General features: G+C 44.0%; 1 protein-coding gene across 1 annotated transcript; it reads left to right on the top strand.

The window, feature by feature from the left end:
• Positions 1-25,190, top strand: LOC120034681 (protein PAT1 homolog 1-like). The gene is made up of 18 exons (XM_038981285.1): positions 1-100; positions 1,364-1,466; positions 10,460-10,956; positions 11,361-11,441; positions 11,701-11,907; positions 12,529-12,636; positions 12,933-13,019; positions 15,566-15,789; positions 15,967-16,111; positions 17,051-17,168; positions 17,697-17,794; positions 21,071-21,130; positions 21,569-21,714; positions 23,190-23,349; positions 23,543-23,668; positions 23,870-23,961; positions 24,290-24,439; positions 24,913-25,190. The coding sequence occupies exons 1-18, from the start codon at positions 86-88 to the stop codon at positions 24,932-24,934; spliced, it is 2,439 nt and encodes an 812-aa protein (XP_038837213.1). The 5' UTR covers positions 1-85; the 3' UTR covers positions 24,935-25,190.
• The last annotated feature ends 2,154 nt before the right edge of the window (positions 25,191-27,344 follow it).

Genomic DNA, 27,344 nt, shown 5'->3' with positions numbered 1-27,344 from the left:
CGCGAACCCCAACGCTGCGTAATTTGCGCGCCGCCTTCCACCAGAGACACTTGGGAGAATTGTACCTTTCACGGACTGAAGATACATGTTCCGTTTTCAGGTGAGCAGTGTTTAGATTACCTCTGGCAATTTCTCTATACATTTTAGCTAGCGTTCCCTCAAGACGAGTTGAAATGTGGCCATTTTCTGGGGGATTTTGCCTTTTACTTATCGACTCCGTTGACAAAATTCCTCCGTGCGGCCTACCAAGCTTTCCCTGGCTAATTGTCCCCGGCACCTTGTCCCCCGCCGTCAACGGCCTGGGTGTCCAGTGAACGGAGTCTGGCTATGGCTATGGGGCTCAACATTTTAGCTTAAAAGGAAAATACTAAAGAACGGATTTTTATTAGGAAATGTTCCAAGTTTGATACTATCAACGTGGATCCCGTGTGATGTAACCTAGCGAGCTAGTTTGCGCAGCTTTCCCCTGCTAACGTTAGCTAGCTTTTCTGGGTCGCTATTTTGTCTAGGAAACATTGTCTTGATAGGTGATAAGATGGCTAGCTAAGTCGCTAGCTAGGTGGGTCATGTTTGACAGTCCATTAAAAGGTTCAGAAGTATAATAGCTATGCCAATTTTCTTTGGAATGGAAATACAGTTTATTGTTGACAAGTGAGTGGATTGATAAAGCCAAGGTGACTTGGATCACTCTGCCTGTGAAATGCTGGACTGTTCTTCTCCGAATCATCTTCTCAACTAACGTAAACATTTTCATAGACGTTGATGTCTTAACAGTAACGTTACATCTTTGGGTTAGCTACTTCAAAACTAGCGGCACCAATCAATCTAGCTGCAGAGGTAACTAGCTGGCAGCATTGACCTCCCCCGTCCACGTGGGTTCACGAAATACTCACAATATAATATATACAGGGTTCTAATCATTCGCTATCAAATTGAGGGAAATCTGTCATTTCTTTCCTATTGTACCCAGAGCCTCATTCATCTGCGGATAAAGTCAATATTTTTGCTTGAGGAGCTTGCTAAGATACCTGCCTAGACTATAATTATCTGAAAACGTATTTTTGACATTTGTTGAAAAACAATATTTTGCATGAGGAAAAACAACATTCTAGACTTATTTCTTAAATCTGTACATTTCTTGACCTCATCACATCCCCTCCCTTCAACAACAATCAATATATCTCTTGTTGCTTCTCTTTCTCTCCCATAGCTCCTTTCTGTCATCCTTCCATATCTCTTTCATACCTTATTTCTCTCTCCTATCCCTCACCCGCCTTCCTCTCGCTCATCCCTCCGTCCTTACTCTCTCTCATCCCCCCTCCTTACTCCCTCTCATCTCTCTCTCTGTTCTCTCTCCCTCCAGTCCCTTGATGAAGATTGTACCCTGGAGAAGGAGGAGGGGCTGGTAGAAGAAGAAGATGAGATTGACCAGTTTAATGACGACACCTTCGGAGATGGGGCCATCGGTGAGTCACTTTCACCAACTGGCTGACAGAACACATTAAACTGAATAATATAACAAAATATTAATATTTTATACAACTAAAACAAAATAAAAACTAGCAAAACGGGTCTGAAAACTAACAAACTAAACTGGATAAAAAATAAAAAAAATAGACAAATGTAAAAAAAAATACAAGACTATAATAACCTTGTGGCATTGGACGTCCCCTGTAGCCTTGTGAGGGAAATGCCCTCTGTATAATCACAAATACAACTGGCACACTAAACAGTTTTGTAAACATTTGAAGCGTAACTTTCATATGAACATGGGGAAAAAATGTGAAATACAAAATATGCACTTTCTGTACGCAGTTTAGCAAAGTTGCGCCCAGCTGTGTTTTGAGTAACACCTGCTTCCGACCGGAAATATGGAAATGCAAGCGAAAGATGAGAGGATGTTTGGTACCTCGGCGGCAGGCTGTTTTACAGCCGGATGCAACTTTGCTAAACCGCGTACAGTAAGTGTAGCTTTTGTATTTGAAAGATTATTTCTCGCTTGTACTAAAGTTAAGTTCCAACGGTTTCTAAAACCGTAAGCAAGGATTATGTTAAAACAAAGCGTCAGGATTGTAGTTCACATGGAGCATCTGAGAACCCTCCCCCTTTCAACCAATCGATAAAATCAACTATGTGTAGGCTACTGAGCTTGTCTGATGCTTTGAGCACACTGTGATTAAATAATTTAGACACGCAAATGAAGAGAACCTGTTCCCGACTCTCCCCCTCCCGCTGCTTCTGGCCTTCGCGGATTCTGCTGTTACGCTCCTAATAGGCTACACCAGGCATCGGCAGCCTATTCCATTTGGAGTGCCAATTTATTTTACCATTTCAACTGATCTGCATGCCAGTTATGATTTTTATACGCACATTTTCGTGGAACAGTTTAATTTATGATAGTCTTCATATCTCAAAGTCATTATGTGGTTAATCAAAATTCTAAAAGTAACTTCCATTGCCAACTATGTAAAAATAGCCATGTGACCACTCCTACAATGAGAATGGTAAAAGACTGTAATAATAATGTATTGAGTGCATTAACATAAATTACCGTAACCAAACAAACATTGTAGATTACAATTATGGGAATTAATGGAAAATCTACAACTGGTGCTACTGGTGTGCCATCCCCTTGGCATCCGCAATACGTTCGTCCACTGAGAAAGGTGTGAATCAGACAGGAGTCTCGTGCCATAAAAAATGATATGCAGAACCAGTCAAAAGTTTGGACACACCAACTCATTCAAGGGTTTTTCTTTTATTTTTGCTTTTTTTACATTGTAGAATAATAGTGAATACATCAAAACTATGACATAACAGATGTTAAAATGGCGCCGACAGATAGGGCTGCCGTGCTTCTAGTTCTTAGGAAACTTTGCAGTATTTCGTTTTTTGTGTGTTTTTTCTTACATTATTAGCCCAGAATTTTTTTGTGCTATTACATACAGCCGGGAAGAACTTTTGGATATCAGTGCGGCGGTAACTCACCAGCATTACGACCAGGAATATGACTTTCTAGAATCGGATCCTTTGTTCACACCCCCAAGGGCAATTGAAATGATTCCAGAGGCTGACCCAAAACACCGCCTGCGGAGGAGAGGTACTCGGAGTGGACTTCTAGTCCGGCTCAGGAGGCGTGCACACCGACCACCTCTTCCAAGTATATTACTCACTAATGTTCAGTGTCTGGATAATGAAGTTGATGAGCTCAGGGCGAGGATTTCCTTCCAGAGAGACATCAAGGATTGTCATACTCTGTTTCACGGAAACATGGCTCTCTCGGGATATACTGTCTGAGTCCGTACAGCCAGTTGGGTTGTCAGTTCATCGTGCAGACAGGAATAAATATTGCTCCGGGAAGGAGGCCGGGTTTGTATATTTCATGATTAACTACTCATGGTGTGATTGGGATAACAACATACAGGAACTCAAGTCCTTTTGTTCTCTCGACCTAGAATACCTCACAATCAAATGCAGACTGCTAAGGTCTATTCAACCCTGGTCTCGAATATTACTGCACAGCCCCCAAAAATAAAAAATGCCTGATTGACATAAAATTGGACCCACCCGCGGCACTATAGTTGCTACATTTGTTTTCCAAGCTGTCGCTACCATAGCATCCGTCAGCATTTAATACGTTTACATTTCCACGCTTGCGAGACCTGTAACAGAATATTCTTTGTACCAGTGGTATTTTTTTTGCTACATTTTTTTTCTATCAAGTTATGTTTTTAATGCGTGCGGGACCAAGCAGCAAGAAACCAAAAATCTACCACTTTCACAGTGAGTGGGAGGCAGATTATTTTTTCACCCCAACAAATTCAAAATGTGTGTGTCTGATCTGCCATTCAAACGTAGCTCTTGCTAAGAAGGGAATGTCGAGAGGCATTTCGAAACTGTTCACAAGAAATATGAAAGTGACTTTCCAGTGTTAGGTTCTTATTTTTCAGAGTAAATAACCCACGGACACTGGAGAAGCTTTAACCAAGTTTAATTCTTCCCAAAGGTTCTGTACAGCTGTAATCAGACAGCAAAACATTTCTCACATCAGTTATATACATCCTACTTAAGACACTCCCTCTCTCCAATCTTTAGTTTATGCCCAAGAGAAAGAAGGTAACCAGATACCAACCCTGATTACTCCCTTAAGGGGAACTGACCTCACCTCCTGACCTCAACCCCTCCTTCACCTAATCCACAGATATCCATCTGTCTTCCCTATATCAACACATTGCTCTCCTCTCCTCAATCAAACACATTCCAAAGCCTTCTGGCTTTTTTACAGAAAACCCTTAACTTCTGACACTAAACCCATTCTCTTCCATTCTTCCTATTCAAGGCTTCTTCTCTATCATTTATTTAATATCTCAATGTTCAAAGTTTAGACGATTCCAACACCAGCTTAAAGTTAACTACGTAAGAGAAGTAAAAGAGTTGAAGTCTCAACTAGCTGCCCAACAATCGATCTTTACAAGGCCCAGCTCAAAATCAAAGGCGGCCCCAATTGCATCATTCCGGGACAAGAAACTGTTCCAGGATGGAGAAATTGTAAAAGAGGCCCTTTTTAGAAGCAGCAGAATCATTGTTTGATTTTAAAAATAAATCAGAAATCATTTCCGCTACTACGGATGTTCAGCTATCCAGAAATACTGTTACGCGGCGCTATGAAATGATGGATGAGGATTTGAGGGAGGATCTTAATAAAAAAGGCAAATGAGTGCGTATTATTTTCCCTTCAATTTGACGAGTCGACAGACGTGACCGACACATCTCAGTTGTGCATTTTCATCAGAATGGTGTTTGACGATATGACTGCCAAAGAGGAACTGCTCAAAATCGTATCGTTGAAAGGAAAAACTTGAGGGGGGGGATTTTTTTATTGGCATTCAAGGACTATTAATAGCACTCAGTTACCCATTTAAAAACTTGTGTCCATAACTACAGATGGAGCACCAGCCATGACTGGCCGCGTCAATGGGTTTTATTGCCCTTTGCAGAAATGATCTTTCCAGACTTCCTCAATTATCACTGCACAATCCATCAACAGGCCTTGTGTGGTAAAATGCTGAATATGAAAGATGTCATGGATATCGCCCTCAAAATCATGAATTCTATTCATGCCAAAAGTCTGCATCTTCAGGTCTCAACTGGAAGAAAGCGACGCTGAATACATAGACCTCTTGCAACACAAGAGGTAAGGTGGTAAGGTGTAAGGTGGTAAGGTGGTTTAGTAGAGAGAAATTCCTGCAGAGATTTAGGGATCTGTTATTTGTGATCAAGGAGTTTCTGTCCTCAAAAGATGCCGAATATGAGCAGTTGGATGACAGTATGGCTGTTGGATTTAGCTTTTTTGACCGACGTAACTGTTTGGCAGAATGAGCTCAATTTAGGGCTGCAAGGAGAAGACAAAAAAATTGTTGAAATGATTAGTTCTGTGACGGCTTCTAAACAAAACCTGTGGCAACGTTTGTGCTTTCCGTTTGGTGTTGATGTTGACGAAATTGCAACAAAAATTGCATCATTGTTTCACATGGAGACATCAGCCTTCGAGTGAAATTTTGACTCTGCAAAGCGACCTCCAAATCAGGGGATCACTTTTGGAACCTTATCGTGGAGGAAAAATATCCAATATTTTTGCCATCGACCTACCTTTGTGAGTCAGACATGTTCAGACATGAAGATCATCAAGTCAAAATATCGGTCCACTCTAACAGATGATCACCCGGACACCTGCTTGAGGCTAGCAATCAGTAGCTACAGTGGTTTCTCCACTAAAAGTTTTGTGATTATGCAACGGACTTAGAGGTAATTTGTGGTTTAGTACGGTAGCCTGTGTCACCACTTCATTGCTCCAGACCACCACAAGGGGGAGTTAGAGCACTGATTATGCTTTTGGGTCCTACTGTGTCTCTGACAATGAATGGGTGACATAAAACATAAATAGAAACTGATAATTGTGCACAACTTCAGTATTACTTACTAAAACTGTTGTTACACTAAGGTTTTTCTTTTAATATTATTTTGCTCTTACTGTAGTACTGTATGCCACTCCCGACTGGTAACATTGTACAGTGCCTGAGTGGCGCAACGGTCAAAGGCACTGCATAGCAGTGCAAGCTGTGTTGCTACAGATGCCGGGTTCAATACCCGTGCTGGCCTTGACTGGGAGACCCATGAGATGACTGTAGGTTTTTGGTTTCTCCCTCTAAAAACAGAAATAATTCTAAATAATAAACTTTTTTTTTTTAAATTCAGGATTAGTAACAATGTCTCACCCCATGTTCAAGAATGGCCTTTTTCTCACTCACTTTACGTTATTTGAAAACTATATCTCCAAAATGTTATTTTTTTAACAAAGCTATTCTTATTTGTTATTAATTTAGAATGATATAAAAGCCCCTTGGATATTCTCACAGATATATTATTAACCCTGTTATTAGCAGGACAATATACAGTTGAAGTCTGACGTTTACACTCACTTAGGTTGAAATCATTAACTAATTTTTCAACCATTCCACAAATTTCTTGTTAACAAACGATAGTTTTGGCCAGTCGGTTAGGACATCTACTTTGTGCATGACACAAGTAATTTTTCAAACAATTGATTACAAACAGATTATTTAACTTATAATTCACTGTATCACAATTCCTGTGGGTCAGAAGTTTACATACACTGAGTTGACTGTGCCTTTATACAGCTTGGAAAATTCCAGAAAAGGATGTCATGTCTTTAGAAGCTTCTGATAGGCTAATTGACATAATTTGAGTCAATTGGAGGTGTACCTGTGGATGTATTTCAAGGCCTACCTTCAAACTCAGTGCCTCTTTGCTTGACATCATGGGAAAATCTAAAGAAATCAGCCAGGACCTCAGAAAAATAATTGTAGACCTTCACAAGTCTGGTTCATTCTTGGGAGCAATTTCCAAATGCCTGAAGGTACCACGTTCATCTGTACAAACAATAGTACACAAGTATAAACACCATGGGACCACGCAGCCGTCATACCGCTCAGGAAGGAGTCGCGTTCTGTCTCCTAGAGATGAACGTACTTTGGTGCGAAAAGTGCAAATCAATCCCAGAACAACAGCAAAGGACCTTGTGAAGATGCTGGAGGAAACGGGTACAAAAGTATCTATATCCACAGTAAAATGAGTCCTATATCGACATAACCTGAAAGGCCGCTCAGCAAGGAAGCAGCCACTGCTCCAAAACCACCATAAAAAAAACAGACAATGGTTTGCAACTGCACATGGGGACAAAGATTGTACTTTTTGGAGATATGTCCTCTGGTCTGATGAAACAAAAATAGAACTGTTTGGCCATTATGACCATTGTTATGTTTGGAGGGGAAAGGGGGAGGCTTGCAAGCTGAAGAACACCATCCCAACCGTGAAGCACGGGGGTGGCAGCATCATGTTGTGGGGGTGCTTTGCTGCAGGAGCGACTGGTGTACTTTACAAAATAGATGGCATCATGAGGATAGGAAATTATGTGGATATATGGAAGCAGCATCTCAAGACATCAGTCAGGAAGTTAAAGCTTGGTCGCAAATGGGTCTTCCAAATGGACGATGACCCCAAGCATACTTCCAAAGTTGTGGCAAAATGGCTTAAGGACAACAAAGTCAAAGTATTGAAGTGGCCGTCTCAAAGCCCTGAGCTCAATCCTATAGAAAATTTGTGGGCAGAACTGAAAAAGCATGCGCGAGCAAGGAGGCCTACAAACCTGACTCAGTTACACCAGCTCTGTCAGGAGGAATGGGACAAAATTCACCCAACTTATTGTAGGAAGCTTGTTGAAGGCTACCCAAAATGTTTGACCCAAATTAAACAATTTAAAGGCAATGCTACCAAATACTAATTGAGTGTATGTAAACTTCTGACCCACTGGGAATGTGATGAAAGAAATCAAAGCTGAAATAAATCATTCTCTCTACTATTATTCTGACATTTCACATTCTTAAAATAAATTGGTGATCCTAACGGACCTAAGAGAGGGAATTTTTTGAAAAACTGAGTTTAAATGTAGTTGGCTAAGGTGTATATGTAAACTTCCGACTTCAACTGCATATTGGTCATGACTCCCGAGTGGCGCACAATGGGATTGCCTTGTAGTTCTCCAGCTGTATCCTCTGAACGCGAGCGAGGTTCGAGGGGAGGGGGCAGAGCATTTCGCTGCACACACAAGACGGACCCCACCCCTCCACACTGGGTAGCACAGAGCAACACATTTTAGGGGCATTGCATGGTGCTGACTAGGGAAACGTTCCTGCTGTTCTGTTCTGTTAGTGCCAGTCTGCACGTTCAAACTAAAACAATGTTATTAAGAATGGCATCTTAATGCTTTCGTTAATAAAATAATGATAAAAAATACTCTTTCAAAATGCCAATGTTTATTTAGTTATGGATCCATAACGAATTACTATTGGAATAAATCACTGAATTACAGAAATATTGGAACAAAGTTGTCTAGTGAAGGTTAACAAATTGTTGCTTACTGGAAAATACTCTTTCAAACACACAGTCACGTTGTACAATGCCATTATGACTATTAGCAGGTAGCTGGGCAATAGACTTGCCTAGAAGGAGGGTGGAGGGAGAATTCTATCGTCAAATGTATTTCTTAGTTAGGTTGGCTGTATCACAACCGGCTGTGATTGGTTGCAATTTCAGTTTAATCCACAAGAAAAAGTAGACCGCGTTAGGAAGAGGGTCTGAACACCCCTCGTCTAACCTGTTCTACTATATTTAACATTGCTCCCCCAAATATGAGGGCCTGACGTCCACAGCCTCATACCACCCTCATGGAGTCTGTTTCTGACTGTTTGAGCAGACACATGCACATGCAACAACCCAGCAGCAGGACCGCTACCTCCGCCTTTGTGCAAGGAGGAGCAGGAGGAGCACTGCCAGAGCCCTGCAAAATGACCTCCAGCAGGCCACAAATGTGCATGTGTCTGCTCAAACGGTCAGAAACAGACTCCATGAGGGTGGTATGAGGGCCCGACGTCCACAGGTGGGGGTTGTGCTTACAGCCCAACACCGTGCAGGACGTTTGGCATTTGCCAGAGAACACCAAGATTGGCAAATTTGCCACTGGCGCCCTGTGCTCTTCACAGATGAAAGCAGGTTCACACTGAGCACATGAGCACATGTGACAGACGTGACAGAGTCTGGAGACGCCGTGGAGAACGTTCTGCTGCCTGCAACATCCTCCAGCATGACCGGTTTGTCGGTGGGTCAGTCATGGTGTGGGGTGGCATTTCTTTGTGGGGCCGCACAGCCCTCCATGTGCTCGCCAGAGGTAGCCTGACTGCCATTAGGTACCGAGATGAGATCCTCAGACCCCTTGTGAGACCATATGCTGACACATGCACATTTGTGGCCTGCTGGAGGTCATTTTGCAGAGCTCTGGCAGTGCTCCTCCTTGCACAAAGGCGGAGGTAGCGGTCCTGCTGCTGGGTTGTTGCCCTCCTACGGCCTCCTCCACGTCTCCTGATGTACTGGCCTGTCTCCTGGTAGCGCCTCCATGCTCTGGACACTACGCTGACAGACACAGCAAACCTTCTTGCCACAGCTCGCATTGATGTGCCATCCTGGATGAGCTGCACTACCTGAGCCACTTGTGTGGGTTGTAGACTCCGTCTCATGCTACCACTAGAGTGAAAGCACCGCCAGCATTCAAAAGTGACCAAAACATCAGCCAGGAAGCATAGGAACTGAGAAGTGGTCTGTGGTCACCACCTGCAGAACCACTCCTTTACTGGGGGTGTCTTGCTAATTGCCTATAATTTCCACCTGTTGTCTATTCCATTTGCACAACAAATTTATTGTCAATCAGTGTTGCTTCCTAAGTGGACAGTTTGATTTCACAGAAGTGTGATTGACTTGGAGTTACATTGTGTTGTTTAAGTGTTCCCTTTATTTTTTTGAGCAGTGTATATATATATATATATAATATTCTGCCCATATGAACACTTATTTTAGACCATATAAAGTACAGCTATACACGATTTGAATGAAAAGCAGCAAACGGATGCATAGTTTCACATTTTCTTTCTCATCTTCTCAGGAACAGGCAATAGGCTACAGCACGCGGCGTAGTACATTCCACGAAAGCATCATTTACACTGTGCAAATCTGTAGTGCATACACTATATCCAACATATATCCAAGCCTTTTGTGCATACAATACATGCAGGGATATGCAAGTCTGTTTCTGCTTTAGCTAGCTTCAATGCTGTGGTCATGGTAAAATCTCTGTCGTGCCAAATTTGCCAACGACAAAGGAATTGCCTAAAGCAGAATTACACCGGCACCCTAGGTTAGTTCTAAATATCGTCCTTTACTTCACCGCTAACGTTACCATTCACAGTTAAAATCACCCATTTGTCAGTCATTCTTTATTACTTGGATGGATGACACCTGTGATAATGGAATGACTTATTACCTCCTACAGACGATGACTGGCAGGAGGAGCACAAGCGCCTAGCCGAGCTCGAAGAACAAAAGAACAACGGACTCGGAGGTTTAGGACTAGGGGCACTAGGGATGGGGGGAATGGGAGGAGGAAACGCCTCCACTGTTCACCTTCCTCCTCCCGCCAGTCGCGTCCCCCACCCGTCTTCCCTCCCCCCACCACATCACTCCCTCTCTTCGATGCCCCCTCCGGGCCTGGAGGAGAGGGGGGGAGGCGACCTAGCCGAGTCCCTAGCCATGTTGATTCTCGGGGCGGACCCGGCCATCGCCAGTGTGGGTGGTCCAGCCGGGCCTGGTGACCGGTCCACTGGTCTCCCTCCCCCTTCCATTCCCCAGCAGCACCACCACCCCTCCCAGCTCCCTCCCCACCACCCGCTGACCTCGTCTGGGCTACCCCCCGGCCCACCGCACCCCTCCCTGCTTAGCTACCAGCAGCATCAGCACCTCATACGCCGAGGGGCGGCCCCCATGCCACAGGTGAGACAATCTAGTATACTCTACTGTAGTAACGCTGCAGATCATTGTATCTTGTGCAGTGGTTCTCAAACCTCTCCTGGGTACTCCCAGCAGTTCCATGTATTTGATTTGTGCCAGAGTTAGGCACACCTGACTCAACTTGTCAACCAAATAGCAAACTCTTGACTAGGTGAATAAGGTGAGCTGGTTCAGCGCTACAACATCATTTTGAAATGTCTGGGGGTCCCCAAGGAGAGGTTTGAGAACCACTGATCTAGTATTCTGTAGCTCTATATGCTGCAGAACTACGTTATAGGGTTTGGAGAAGGAACTATCAGCTCGTTCAATGAGGGGCGACTATTATGCATCACTAGGGGAGCGGTGCCTTCTGACACACTTTCTCCTCCTCTGCCTCTCTCTTTCAGATGAACTCACACAATATCTGGGAGAACAACTTGGGATTCGGGCCTGTGAGCATCACCCCTGGACTACTCACTCAAATGGAGGTAAGACACCTGCCTGTTTTGAAACAGGCTGTAACAGGGATGTACTTCCTGAATTTGTCAAGTAAGACCACTGCTTTTCGGTTACGAACTGTTTAGCTACGTTGTGCCTTGCTGAATGTGGCCCTGTACTTTACATGAAAAACAACAGAGCTGGCACATTTGCCCTCTGAATGACTTACCAGATCTTGTTTAAACCAATTTTATTGATTGTAGACTTTGATTCAAAAGTTAAACTCTCTCTTCTTCCCCCTCTTTCCAGGACAGTCCACTTATGTCTATCATCAAAGAAGTGGGGCTGCCCAATCGGCCTCCGCCAATGATGAGCGAGGATGGGCGGGACTTGTCGGAAAGGGCCCCCCCGCCTCGCTCGTCCTCTCCCGTGATTGGTAGCCCACCAGTGAGGGCTGTGCCTATCGGGACTCCGCCCAAGCAGCCGATGAGTCATGCAATGAATCATCAGCAGCAGGTCAGTGGGAGAATTATGCCCTTTCTCCCTCTTTTTAGTAATCATTATGGACTGTTACCTCATCTTCTCTCTGTGGATAAAGTAATGCTTCTAACCCCCCCCCCCCCCTTAAAAGATTTAGATGCACTATTGTAAAGTGGTTGTTCCACTGGATATCATAAGGTGAATGCACCAATTTGTAAGTCGCTCTGGATAAGAGCGTCTGCTAAATGACTTAAATGTAAATGTATGCAAAATACTCCCACTTATATTTGAAATAGTTATTTGTGTAATTTTGGCTATTTCTTGTGAACAGTGTATGCCCTTCTCAGTATAGTTTTGTTTAACATGGCATTATTCTGCAGAAATAACTACTGTTCATAGTTATTAGACCAGTGGTCTCAAACTTCCAGTTCACGGGCCACATCTGGCCCCCGAGTTACACTATGGTGGCCCACGGGCCTGGAGTTTGAAACCACTGTATTAGACTATTAGTAAGTGCTTGGTGTTATCCTCCTGTTTTTGCATCTACTCTCTTCCTATCTGTTGCAAAGCTGGAGTTAACCCTCTCTCTGTGTACAGTTATAGGCTAATTAGTTGTATTGAAACCCTCTCCCTCTCTCTCCTGTGTGTGTGTTGCAGATCCACCACCCCACCGCCGTTCATGTGCGAGCCCCGGTCCAACACCAACACCGCTACCCCCCTTCCTTCCCCGAGCGCATCTCTCCCAACACCCTCTTAAACATCGCTGTGAGTCCTACCTCTCCGGCCTTCCCTTACTTTATTAGGTGGGGCATGTGAAGTTGTGGAATGTTAAGTGTTTTATTTTGGTTGTCTGTTGTGATGTTTTTGACCAATTGTTGAATGAGTGTTTCAACAATTACTCAGTTACTTCCGTGAGGGTGGATATATAAATATAAATTATTCCATAGCAGCTAGCTTGGTTTTGGCTCAATAGCTTGGCTCATGGATGGACTCTCTAGCTCACTGCAGATTCAGGTTCCAGGTCAGTTTTGGTTCTGAGTTGGGTTCTCTCTCTCTGTTAGAACTCTCCTCTGTGTCGTCCTCCGTTCCCGGCCGGCATGGGCCCCGTTCTGTCCCAGATCCAACGCGCCCAGATGCTCAACTCTCAGGTGAGACTTAACCAGTGGCAACCTGTCATTCAGGTCAGGTGGGGCAGAGTTTAGCATGTTATTTTGGCATTAATATGTGTCACATATCAGTTTGCAAACAATGTAAAAAAGAAAAGTCATTGAGTTAATAAAGCTGCATACAAACATGGTCTCTTTTTTGCTTTCTTGAGTAAGGCAACTCCAAAATGCAGGTGTTTCAGCCTAGCTCAGTGCTTGCGGCGCAGCCAGTGGAAAATACGGAGCGTAGGGGTTGGTAATGTTCTCTCGAGTTGCGCTGTGATTGGCTCAGTGTTCTGTCACTCATGGGGACACTATGGCACCGCAAAATCTATGGGTAGAGCTCAAAAATTCAAGGCGCTTGGGTGCTGCCATAGTTACATTAGAAGTGCCCATCCAAGAATCCAAGGTCATTGGCCACAGATAAAATTACGTCAAATCACATATCTACAGTAGCTTTGATTGGACTGATCGTGTCAACAACATACTTTCAAAATCTTAGCTAGCAAGCTAGCAGTCATCATGGATCAAGTTGACAATCTACTGTCAAATCCTTTTCAATCCTTGTCATATGAAGGGTAATTATAGATAAAACGTATCGGTGCTCAACGGCCATTGGACATAAACATTACACAACAAGTTGGAAATCGCAAATTCAACAATGAGTGGTTTGTAAGGAATCTGTGGCTAACTGCAAGCATTGCCAATCAATCATTAGCCTGCTATTCAGTGGAGTGGATGTGTGGTCAAAGTCTGGGTTTAAGGGTCTCTTTTCCAACCTTCAAAGGATAAACATTCAACATTGGCCATGCTGTCAATTCAACATGACTTCTGCCGCTTTCAAAACAACTGGAAACTCGGAACTGGGAAATCTCAGACTTGAGTGAGTTAACGACAACTGGGAACTCTGGGGGAAAAACGAGCTCCGACTGGGGAAAATACATTTTGAACGGTCATCCAACTCGGAATTCCAAGTCGGGAACTCGGGCCTCTTTCTAGAGCTCCGACCTGAAGATCACTAACGCCATGATTCAACCTTGTTTTTTCCCGAGTTCCCAGTTGTCTCGAAAGCACCATGAATCCGGAGAATGCCAGACTTTGATGACAAAATTTGCCCACCAAGGACTGCCGTGCCACCTTCCAGTTCAAGTGAGCACAGAATAACAAGGTGAGTCCAAAAATGTCTGCTGCTGCATAAATTATATAATATGCCAGGGATATATGTATACTGTAGTTAAGAATGTAATACTAAGTGTATGTTAGTAGCCCATGTGCCTCACCCTAATAATTTGGTGCCTTTTCCACTCATAATTTAGCCTACTGTTCTGACTTGGTGCTGCACATGTAGCCCTGAGCCTGTTTCAGAGAAATTTCATTGAATATTGTAAATGCTTTTGTCTGCTTCTATGCCTCCTTTATCCTGTGGTTCTGACTTGGTGTACAGGGAGAGTATTGTAAGAACGGCCCATGTTCTGAATTCTGTTGCTATACGTTTCTGAACAAATGGTTATAATCGACTATGTCCGTTCTAGCTCGCTTATTTGTATTAATCGAAATTACGGATTGCCTCTTATTCGCTCGTCGTACAAACTGTGGCATAAGGGGACATCTCAATTTTCATTAGAAACCCACAAAGTTTTGTTTAAGCAATTCAGCCATCTCAGCTATGTTTCTTTTAAAGGAAATAAATGAGACTGAAGGAACTGTTACGCTGCGAGACAAGGCTCCGCTGATAGCCAGGTGTAACAGTTATAAAGCTGTCCCAACACCTTACATAGGTTCTAACAGTTTTTGGGCACCGTCTGTCAACGTTATAGTTCATTGAATGTGTTGTGTAGTGGCTTTGCTGGTATGCATCTAAAAACATTTTTGGGAGTTTGACCCACCAAGATTTACACGCTAAAAATTGTCACCGGCCTCAACACCTGGACTAAACACTCACCTGTGTTCTCATCTGTACACCTGAATGCACTGTCTCAGACCTTTTGCTTCCGATTGGTGCGTAGGGAATACACCGCATGCTCACTCCCTATGAACAAAAATGATTCACATGTACAACATATCTATGATCGTCTATACATACTGTTATGTGAAATGGGTGTTTGCATAAACACACGAGGGAACATTTTGTCTGAAGAGATCCTTGAATTGTACACACCTCTCACTCTATCTTGGTTCGTGCAAGTGACTGTGACCACCTCAGACCAATTGGCAGTACGCCCAGAACGTTGCTCTGGGATCCTTTTCAGTTTCAAGGTCCTAACTTTGAGAGAAGCCTCGTCAGTCACATGCAGGAACCAACGTTAATAATGAATCATGTAAATCATGCTTATATAACTTCTTTGTGGAGCAGTATATAAGGACTGAAAGGGAACCTGCTTTTTGGAATTTTCATCAAGCTTGGATTGAGTTTGAACTTATCTGGATGTGATAAACTCAATGTAAATGAATACATTTTTATTGAGTCCTTAAATTTCCACGACACACATTCAATGCCAGCCTCCCTCCTAAAATATATCTATTTTTTTCTTTCCTTCTCCCTCTCTCAGGTTGCTGGCTTCCCCAGGGGCTGTCAGGGTCCCCCGTTGCTGCCTGGTGGCGGAGGCTTCAGGCCCTTCTTCGGCCAGCCCCCTCCCCACAGGATGGGTCCCCACCCCGGCGGGCCCCCTCCCAACCACAACCACGTCCCCTGTCCCGTCATCCGGCACAACACCACTCACCTGCACCCCCAGCACCGCCGCATGCTCACCCAGAGGATGCAGAGTAGAGGAGGGTATGTAGACTGAAGTGTGTGTGTTCATCTTTTGAGTTGTTCCAGCATCCGCATCTCACAGTGCTGTTGCCATAAACTGCCGCACGAATTCCCTTGAACTGCTAATGCTTTATGTTCAGCTAACCTGCAGCTGTGGAGCCTCTCTCACTTTGCCTCCCCTATCGTCTTTCTCCCCAGTGAGCGTGGCGGGCGTGTGGGGGACTGGCGGAGCAGGGACCCCTACAGTAACTTGATGACCCAGAGGGAGAAGGAGTGGGTGGCCAAGATCCAGATGATGCAGCTGCAGAGCACTGATCCCTACCTGGACGACTACTACTACCAGGTCAGTACAGCCAAGTCAATGGAAAAAGCCACGGCCCTGTTCATTAGGTACCAAACGGAACAAAATGGACTGAAATAGGGAGTGAGTAGTTGGTCCTATAAGAAACGCCTTTTTTTTGTTTTCTGGTGCAAAATCTTTTAACTTTTTTTTCTTCTGCGTGCCCTAATGAACATTACCTTGGGTTGTATTCACTAGGTGCAAAGGAACCAATGCCTGGTACACCAGGTAGTGTGCCAGATGCTATTTAACTGAGCAAGAAAATGGATTGAAATGGGGAATGGCTACCTGGACTTGGTCCAATTAACGCTTGTCATTTTCCGCTGCAAAATGTTTTGCTACGGTGTTCCCTAATAAACATGACCCAGGTCAGTGCCGGAGGGCGTGACGTTCTGAACAAGGCAGATAGACATGTCCGTTATAAACCTGACGCAACCTCTTGCAGAGATGTATGTCGACTTTACAGTCTGTTTCTATCTGATCGTTCCATCACCTTCTGTCCTACTGACCAACCTAGAATGAGATTAAATAGAAATGTAATTTATTGAGCTGACACGAGAAAAACATCTGACCGTTACCAGGCTAGACGGACCAATCCTGAATGGGATAAAGAGGGAAGCATGTCATAAACAAGATCATAATGTACACCAGGGAAACAACTGTTCCAGTCCTGTCATTCAGATCCTTTATTAGTTCCACTTGGCGTTCTACCTCAATCTAATCCCTGTTCGCCTGCTTCTAGGGACCGATAGGTCTTGCTATCCTTTGACCTTTGTTGTCAGACCTCCACCTTTTAATTGAATGTTAATAAATAGATGTACTATACTCCTGATACATTTTCATATGATTAGGAAACTTTTTTTCAGTAGTTGTCCCTGTTTATGGTGGATTAAATGCAGAAATATGTAACTAAATGGATGCCAATTTTGTGTTGCCTGGCAGAATTACTTTGAGAAGATGGAGAAGAGGCAGGAGCGAGACAGAGACGGCGTGAGGAAGGAGCACACCACCAAACTCATCACCCCCCAGGTGGCCAAGCTGGAACACACCTACAGACCAGGTAATGCATGAATGATTATCATAAAACTAGGATGATACATGATGAAATCCAGACCTGAGTTCAAATAGTGTTTGGCACACTACCTGGTGTACCAAATGGGCAGGGTTTGCACTTTGGGGACTATTGCGTTGGTTCCTAAATAGGCCGGGTTTGCACTTTTGGGACTTTTTTTTAAACCTTTATTTAACTAGGCAAGTCAGTTAAGAACAAATTCTTATTTTCAATGACGGCCTAGTGGGTTAACTGCCTCAGGGGCAGAACCACAGATTTGTTCCTTGTCAGCTCGGGGATTTGAACTTGCAACCTTTCGGTTACTAGCCCAACGCTCTAACCACTAGGCTACCCTGCCGCCCCTATTGCGTTGGTTCCTTTGCACCAGGCAAGCTCAATCAAGTATTAAAAAGAGAACCAATACTATTTTAAACAATATCTGATTAAATAATCATCACATCACCTTTGTGTGTTTTTGAGGATGTATCTGTGACATGCGTGTGTATCGTCCCCCCCTCCCTCCCCCTTCCCCCACAGTGCAGTTTGCAGGCTCGCTGGGTAAGCTGACTGTGTCCAGCGTCAACAACCCCAGGAAGATGATCGACACGGTGGTGACTAGTCGCACTGACGACGAGGTACGTACTACACACACACACCACAATCTCTCCAGACTCCCGTGTCTCACGAGTTCTGCCATTCTATCTCCTGCTGTTTTTGTCTCTGACGTATGTTCCCCGTTCCTTATCACGCTCTGTTCTTATTATATTGCTTTTGTCTCGCTACTCCAGATGTTACTGTCAGTTGTTTGGTCTATCCTTCCTGCATTGATATGGAGACAGGACAACATTACTTATTTTCAGGAACTTGTTTGTTCCTTTTTTCTCGGCTCTGTTATTTACTTAATAAATAATCAAAATGTGCACTTATAAATCATAACAATTTTATTTGAAATACAGCTGTAGACAGAAGTCAAAGATCAAACATACAACTGATGTCTCTCCTGAGTTCTGCAAAATAGGAAAAGTCCAAGTTGCTTTTAATATGCTTGCAGTCAACCCCTAGTGATGTAACTGCCTAGGTCAATACCTTCTACTCATGAGACCAAGCCCATGCATATACCATTTTACAAACTTGCAAGAGAGACACTAGTTGCAGTGTTTAAGGGCTCAGCAGTAATTTTCCACTCCCCAAGTTGCTTTATAGTAGGATGTCTGAATATAGTCTAATATATAGTCTAATATAGTCTAATATATATATATATATATATATATATATATATATATATATTGTTCATCTGTAGTCTAGGACCTTATAAATGTAGTGGGGGAGGGGTCTTATAGCCCTTCCCCTTATATTAAAACAACATAAGCATAATCAATTATTATAATACATCAAACATTTGGTGAAGCCCTTATCATGACCCAAAGTTGACCCCATCAAACTTATCTACTGAAAAAAACTGCTATTATGGGTATAGTAGTACAGTGGTAACCAACCTTTTTTGGGTACTGTACCCCTAAAACACTTTGACCTGCCTGAAGTACCCCCTCATGCTCGTGCGTCCGCCGTGATTCCAAGATTAGGTGTAAATTTGACTAAATTAGGTTGAATATCAATATTAGTCAATTAACTGAGAATGATGATAATGTATTACTATAATACTAATGTACTCTTAACATCAGTTATCTTTTTCTATAATTTTTTTTCAGGTAAATTATACAAAAACAAATCTCACATTTTATACACATACTCCCAATACATGTAACCAGTATGTATAGACTTGTGTATGACCAAATGAGGACTCTCCAATCAATGAGAGAGTTTACGCTGTCTCTCACTCATAAGCTTTGTCAGTCTTGGGGGACATGTGGCAACAGCAGTGATCAGGCTTTTCTCCAAGTCGAGTTCGTTCTTGTGCATGGTCTTCATTAGGGTCATGGAGGAAAGTCTCACTTCATATAAACATTGTAGATTCAAAGGGCAGCAGTTCATTCGTTGTACATTTCCCCCCAAGTCAGGATATTCCTTCACATCACACCAGAAATGTGACACTCTTGTCTCCGAGTACCTCATCTTCAGGCCACGGTTTGAGGACGCGTACAGAAGATTTTCCTGCAGTCTGGTAGGACTGTTGTTGATACTGTCAGTCATGAAAGGATTATTCACCCAGTCAAGTTTAGCAGACTCGTTTTCAATGTCAGGGAAGTAGAAGTTGAACTCAGTTTGGATAAACGTGAGCTTACTATTTTCACCATAGGAGCTCTGCCAACATCACCTGTAGAAAGGTAGGTGTCAAGCTGCTGGAAACTAAGTATATCCCCATCTTTGCCTTTCCTCTCCCAGAGTTTGATCTTCTTTATGAATCCACACACTTTGTCATACATGTTTTAGAATGTGTGTATTTTTTGCCTTGCAGAGTTAAGATTCAGGTGGTTCAGTTTGCGGAACACAGCAAAGTGGTCTGTGCCCTCCAACACGACCACGGCCCCCCCCGTGGTGCGAGTGCTCAGACAGAAAATCACTTCGGCCCGCAGCTCAAAAAAAGCCTCCGTAGCATTTTCCCTCTGGGTAGCCAATGGATGTCGGTGTGAAGCAGTAGCTGCTGGTACTCAGTCTCACTGTCATCACAGAGTCTTTCAAAACAAGTCGGTGATTCGGAGGACTGGATAAAGTGAATCACTTTCACTGCCTTTTTCTAAAAACGTCATGGAACTCCGGACTCATTCTCTTGCTGGCCAATGCCTCCATGTGAATTCCATTCAACGTCCGGGTTTACTTTATGTGGGCAATTGATCCTTTCATTCTCCCAGTCATTGATGCCGCACCATCCGTGCACACAAGAACACAGGATTTCCAATCCAGATTGTGTTCTGAGGATTGTGTTCTCCCGGTTAAGCTTCTCACAGGACCGAATGTGCTCATTCATTTCCTAAATGTCTCAGTATCGCACAAATGCAATCAACTCTGTTTAAAAACTGACATTCGTCCGTTCGTCCAACTGCACGTTGTCCACTTGATCAATAATATCAACGCCCATGTCGTCGATTGTACAGCACACCGTGTTATTTGACAATGGTACGGTCTTCAGTGCATCAGCGGCTGCCTTTATCAGTCATAGTTTCAGTGAGGATAACAGCAGCAGGCAAAATTAACTCCTCAGCTATAGTGAATGGCTTTTTTGACTTGGCCACAAGTTGCGACATAGCGTATGAAGCCTCCAATGCTTTGGTTGACACTAGTCACTTTCTTTAATTTCTCTTGACTTCCCTTAAATTCTGACTGCTTTCCATGGAAAACTCTGTGGTCTTAGCCACACAGGAAAGAGGCTTGGTGGTGTTGTAAATGGGTTAGTTTCATGCTATTATTTGAGAGCTCGTCGCCGCAGAGGAAACAGGAGGTGAAACTGAAGAGGACATACTGTTAATGAAATTGACGTTACTTTGATTTTTTCTTTTTTCCCACGGGTTCACTTGAGCTGGCGCTACTGCTGCTAGAAAAAGTGCGTTTCAGCCATTGATCCATAGCTAGTTTCTACTCAAAGCTAGCTGTTAGCTGAAATGGGGAGCCACTAGTGTGGAGCAGAGGGTCACGTGCACTTGGGCGTGAGCAGAGGATAAACAGGCGGGCAGAGGCCAGGGAGACCGAGCAATGCACACCGAAACTAAAGTTTTTTAAAAAAGTAGTCCCATAAATATAAAATAAACTGGAGATTTCACCCCAGTGACCTCAGTAAATGTTTTCCTGTCTATTAAGATTGAAATATATATATATATTCGGCAATAATTTGTTTTGGCACATTTTGGAATAATGTCCCACGTACCCCTGGGGACTGCCCACCTACCCCCCCGGTTGGGAAACACTGCGGTGGTACAGTATTCTGCTCCTCTAACCGCTCCCTCTGTCCCACGCAGGAGAAGAGGGAGAAACAGGTGTGGAATAAGAGACGGCAGATCCTCTACACTGTGGAGAAGGTAAAGAGGAGGAAGGGGGAGGGTTACTTGTCTCTACAGCTCTGTGGTTGCATTCATTTGTATTACCTTGATTTTTTTTTTTTTTTTACTTCCTCTGCCTGTTTTGAACTCTGCAGTGCTCTCACTCTTAACATGTGTTATATCTGTATAAACTCCATTATCTCTTTGTAACCATCTTGTGTTAGTTACTGCTAGCTAGCTACGCAAGAAGGTACCATGTGCCTAAACGTTGGTGATGCCTATTAAATTATTGGGAGCATATATATTGTGCAATATCTTTATTCATTTATTCTATTTTTTCGCATTTGTAACAATTTACTACTACCTACTCATTATCTATGAAGCTCTGCACTATTGCCACGCATCCCCCGAAAACACTCTTGAGAGCTTGGCCCTCAGGGAACCCTAACACGATCTCCCTCCCCCTCTCTCCATCAGATGTACAGTCTGCTGCTGGAGGTGCAGGACTTTGAGAAGCGCTTCATGCAGACGCCGGAGGAGCAGAGAGAGGCCCTGCTGGAGCAGCACAAAACCCACACGCTGCAGCTCTACGCCTCCCTGAAGGAGAAGGAGTGGGACGACAGGTGAGATGAGAGATGGATAGGGGGAGGAGGGAGAGGACAAGACCCACACTACAGCGCCCTCGAGGGGAAGGAGTGGGACGACAGGTGAGATGAGAGATGGATAGGGGGAGGAGGGAGTGGACAAGACCCACACTACAGCTCCCTCGAGGGGAAGGAGTGGGACGACAGGTGAGATGGAGGGATGAAGAGGAGAGGATGGGGTACGTGAGGGAGAGGACAAGACCCACACTCTACAGCTCCCTCAAAGGGAAGGAGTGGGACGACAAGGTGCGCAAGGTCCAACAATAACTTTGTCACTGACCCAGTCGGCCAAAAATCTGTTGACCCCGGACTTGGGGTAGTTAAAATGCATTAAGATCATGCAAGGCCTATAGGTTGGTTGGCATGCTTTCTCTCTATATTCAGCTACTAATAGGCTACATATTGTAATTATGGCTTGAAAAAGCTGTGTAATATAATTTAGGCAATGTAAGTCATTACATTGTATTAGTTGCAATAATTGTTGTTTCTTTAAAGTATGTCATTTTGAGAGAATATTTTGATGTACATTTCAAAATAGGACGCTTCCCCTTTTTAAGAATGAGTCCCAGAAAATAGATATCTGGCTCCAGTAGGCCGGTCAAGATGAATGCTAGGTGTGTTTTTATAGCTTTCTTTCTGAAGCCCATCAACAGTAGCAAGCAGTAGGTTCACTATTGAAGGTTTACTTTTGTAAATCACTTCCCTTAAAATAAATAAGCGCAACGAGTTGTTTGACAAGCGCTTCTTTTTTGCACACAGCCCGCGTGTGCTGTGTGACGACATCGGCTCCTATTCTGCTCAAGCAGTTGTGACTTGCGGGGGTGGGGTGGTCCTTGAATGAACTGCCAATCATTTTGCGTGTGGTTTTCAATAGTAGACTGCGACCGAGCATGTGAACGTTGACCTGGAAGGCAGAAATGCGCCGAGGAGTTGACGGGATCCACTGGGCCGACACATGTATTTACTGGCAGCGGGCCGTCGTTAACGTCGGGTGAGGAAGGAAGGATGGAGGGAGAGGAGGGGAACATGAGTCCCTGAATTCCAAATGGACTCCGAGCTCCTCCTCCCGAGACACTTGTGTAGATCTGAAGGGTTGTGATCGGTGGAAGAAATATGGTGGAAATGACTATTGCTTATACCGATCCAATCCTTTCAGATCGACTTGAGTGCCTAGGGTGAAGGGGCTAGGGAACGATTTGGAATTAGGGGGAGGGAGGAGAGGAAGGGGTGAACATGACCTCCCCATACCCTGCAGCTTCACCGCTCCCTCAGCCAACCGGCAGTCACTAATGTTCGATGTTAAGTTTCAAGTAGTCAACCCAAGCCCCCCCCCCCCCCCCCAGCGCTATTTGGCGGAAACCCTAATTGTCCCGAAAAGCTTTGCTTCCCCCGTCACTAATATTCCCAACAGACTCACTCGCCTCTTCTCCTCCATCTGTCCCCACATCCTGCAGGGTGAGTGACGAGCAGTGCCTGTTGATCATGTCGGTGCGTAAGGGAAAGCGCCTCATCTCCAGGCTCATCCCTTTCCTGCCTCCGCTGCAGGCCGCCACCGTTGTCATGGGGATTGCCCGGAACCTGCCCGCCCTGGCCAAGAAAGACAAACAGGACCAGGTATAGATAGAGGCACACATACACACACAGTTGGTTAGCGTCAGGTCTTTATTGCAAAAAACAATGTTCTCTATGAGATACTCAAGCCCACACACACAGAGACGCACGCACTCACACATGCATACATACTCACCTACATAGACGTATTTAATGCTCATAAGTGGTCTATAATTGCTCTTCCCCTCTCCCCCAGGTGCTGTGCTGGTTGGTGGAGCCCATTGCCGTGGTGATCTCATCCCTATCTAGCGCCTCCCTCACAGATTTGCTGCAGGAGCTGCAAGGCAGCGAGGGTCAACTGTCCAGAGTGTTGCAAAATAAGGTACCTGCACTGACCCACTATACAACCTGCCTGCTGTTAGAATGATGCAAAATAGTGCACCTTATTTTTCTCTGTCCAGCCGTGAAAATGGTTCAGGTTCAATGACGATAAATAAGGCCGTTATGAAGTCAGTGCACTCACTTTTCCTGTCCCCGTCTCTCCTTTTCTACCATCTCGTTCCTTTTCTCTCCATCCTCCCAGTTTGGTGTGACACTGCTTTACCTGATCCTGAGTGAAGGAGAGAGAATGCAGAGCTCCAACCCCACCTGTCAACTCATGGATGACAATCGATGGTGAGCACAGCCCGCCCTTTTACTACTCAGAAACCGGTGTGTGTTTTGTGATTGGCAACATTTAGAATGGCTGTTAGATTTTTACATTCATCAATATTAGCTAGTATTGTTCCATCAGAAGCTAAAAAAAATAAGGTACCAGTAATGGCTAGTGATGCGTGGTCAATGTCTCCACCTAGCGGCAGGTTTGGGAAACACACACAGCAACTACAAACCTATACATCTTTTTTTGATGTTGATAACACTGTTTGTTTATTGTGGTCTTAACTCTCCACCTTGTCTGTGTCCTTTCGCTTCTTGCTTTCCCTCCCTCTCTTCGCTCTCTCAGGACAGAGTTGGTGTTCTCTGTGACCAGGGAGCTGCTCAACGTGCCCTCCTCGTCCCTGTCCCCTCCTCTCTTCACCCCTCCCAACCTGCTCTCTCTCTTCTCGCGCTACGTAGACCGACAGAGGCTGGAGCTGCTGCAGGAGAAGTTACAGTGAGTACAGTCTCTCGCGTCCTGAAGTGTGCTGTTCCTACCTCCCCTTCAATGATTTGAAAAGCATGGATGGTAAACAAGTTCACATCCACAATGCCTTGGCGCTTTTTGAGTACATTGTGTTAAGGTGCTGAGGGTTGTGAGTTCGCATCCCAGTCGGAGGTGGAATTTCCAATTTGTCACACACTTCAGGGTGACTCAGGGCGGCAGTTAGCCTAGTGGTTAAGAGCGTTGGGCCAGTAACCTAAAGGTACCTGGTTCGAATCCCTGAGCCAACTAGGGGTAAAATCTGTTGACGTGCCCTCGCAAGTTAAATCGCTTGGGATAAGAGTGTCTTCTAAATTACTCAAATGTAGAATGGGAGGAATTGGATTTAGTACACACACGTTCTTCTTTGACCATCGGACATTTACTTTGGACCATCTGTTTACTGCTTTCTCACAATAAACCCTCCTTCCTTTTCTCTGTCTTAGGATCTCCGCATTGTCGAGGTAGAAGTGACGACAGACATCAAGAGAACCCCAGTTGAAGCGTGTGTGCGCAGAAGAGTAGGATGTCTACTAGGGTTGATCATGATTTTAATCCAGCAGAATCTCTTGTCATTTTTTTTCTTTGTGTCCTTTAGGTGTGTATGGGGATGTGCGTGAGTGAGCGATGAAACTGAGAGAAAATAAAATCCGCTTTTTTTTTTATTCTTAACGTTGATGCCTGTGATAAAACATCAAATTAAAAGTATTTCTATTGTATACAACTGTTTGTGCTGGTTTGTTTCACTCTTCGTCTCATTTGTTGAAGACTAGCAACCAACGCCAGGGTCGTGGGTTCGATTCCCGCAAAGGCCACACGAAAATGTATGCACTCACTCTGCTGTAAATAGCTTTAAATAGAAGGGTATGCTGAATTTCATCGTGTTAGAATCATTCATTTATCATTCAATAACTTTGCCTGTCACTTACGTGTCAAGATTGTGTTGCAGGATTCCCATAAATAGCAATACTGTTCCATCAGAGAAGCTGGAAATGAGATTACCCATAGACCCCTTTCTGTGTTTGCAAACATTGCCGCACTAGGGTGAGGAGTTGCAAGTTGGTGGCAGAACATGGGAGTTCTCATAGAACTGCAGAAAAAAAAGCCTACATTTACATGTTACTTATGAGTGCATTTCACATGACTTTTGCATTGTAATTGGATTTTAAGGCATGTATGAACGTCCTGTTTAATATGCATTACACTTCAACCAGTAAAATGCCTGATCGCTGACCCTACCATCCGGCTGCTGAACAGGATAGGTACATTTTCCCTATATCCATGTAGTACATGAGGACACAGTGCTTGCTTTGTAAGTAAGCTAGGTGTGAATCTATCTTGTGATTAAACAGACTTATTGTAGGTTATTTTACTGATTTTAAAGATCATGGACTATTTCCGTTTTATATTAGGATACTTTTTATTAGATTTAAATAATGTTTCCGTATCTCAGTATCTTTAGAGTATCCTGTGAGGCAGATCAAAGTGCCCTATGGTCAGGAGAGCAGCTTGAAGGTTTTGGGGGAAACCTTCCCCCAGATGAATCCAAATGTAGAGGCCTTTAAGACAGACAGGAGGAGGAGGCTCGTTCCCCTACAAAAAAAGGATTGTCAAGACAATGGAGGACAGAGATGGTGTGGTTCAATTGGTGGCTCAACAATTTGTCCAAGAGAGCATGCAGATGGCCTTGGAGCAGGAGGTCAACTCTGTCAAATCTGTGAAGTACTTGTCATTACCTCCTCTAACACAAGTATTTTTAATCAGTCCACCCCCCTAAATCAATACACGTCACTATATTGTCCGTAACACCTATTTTAAATATACATACTGTCTCGAAACCATAACAGGTTAAAAAATGGTCTCAACTCTCTTGGGCTGCTCGAAGCATTGTGGAACCACCCGGACAGCTTCCGAGCACTTTTTGTGGGGACCTGCGGGACCTGTTTAAAGTAACCTATTCCATACCTGGCGGCAACCGGCGGTGTTTGGAGAACGACACCATCTGCCACTGGTTCAACTGGCTGGCTGAGGTGCAAGGTAAAATGGTCAATTGTTCAAGTTTATCGGTAACTGCATATTATTCCATTTTGTGATTTTAAATGTTTTACTGTGTACTCCTCAGATGGAGAATGTCCTCTAACAGTGGCGATGGTGTTGGAGTTTGCTACTGGGGCAACGGTGGTGCCACCCCTTGGGTTTGAGGACACCCCGACCATCGAATTCCTCCACACAGCGCGAGGGCGTCTCGCTGGGCAGCAGAAGAAAAAGTACCCGGAGGCAAACACGTGTGCTGTGACACTAAGGCTCCCTCTTCATAGCACCCACAATGCCTTTAGGGAATTCATGACCTCCGGTATTGTGAATTCCCCCACATTTCGGTGTTGCATAAAAACATGTTTACGATACATAATTGTATCTAGTAGCACATTTAAGCATTTATCTACTTACATCTGTGTTTGTACGGTGCATTCGGAACGTATTCAGACCCCTTGACTTTTTCCACATTTTATTACAGCCTTATTCAACAAAGGATACAAAAAAAAAATTCCCCTCATCTACACACAATACCCCATAATGACAAAGCAGAAACAAGTTGACATTTTTGCAAATGGAAATAAAAAAGTAAATATTACATGTATGACCCTTTACTCAGTACTTTGCTGAAGCACCTTTGGCAGCGATTACACCATAGAGTCTTCTTGGGTATGAAGCTACATTTTTTTTATTTTATACATTTTAGTTTAAGGCTCTAATGTAACAAAATGTGGAAAAAGTCAAGGGGGTCTGAATACTTTCCAAATGCACTGTATTTCCATATTGGCTGTTATTGTTCACTTAATGATCATTAATAATAAATTACACCGTCCATATTGTTTGT

This window comes from Salvelinus namaycush, chromosome 42, assembly GCF_016432855.1.
Source record: "Salvelinus namaycush isolate Seneca chromosome 42, SaNama_1.0, whole genome shotgun sequence".
In the NCBI taxonomy this organism is placed as follows: Eukaryota; Metazoa; Chordata; class Actinopteri; order Salmoniformes; family Salmonidae; genus Salvelinus; species Salvelinus namaycush.
The sequence above is the reverse complement of the archived record's forward strand: the minus strand, read 5'-3'. Positions and strand labels throughout refer to the sequence as shown.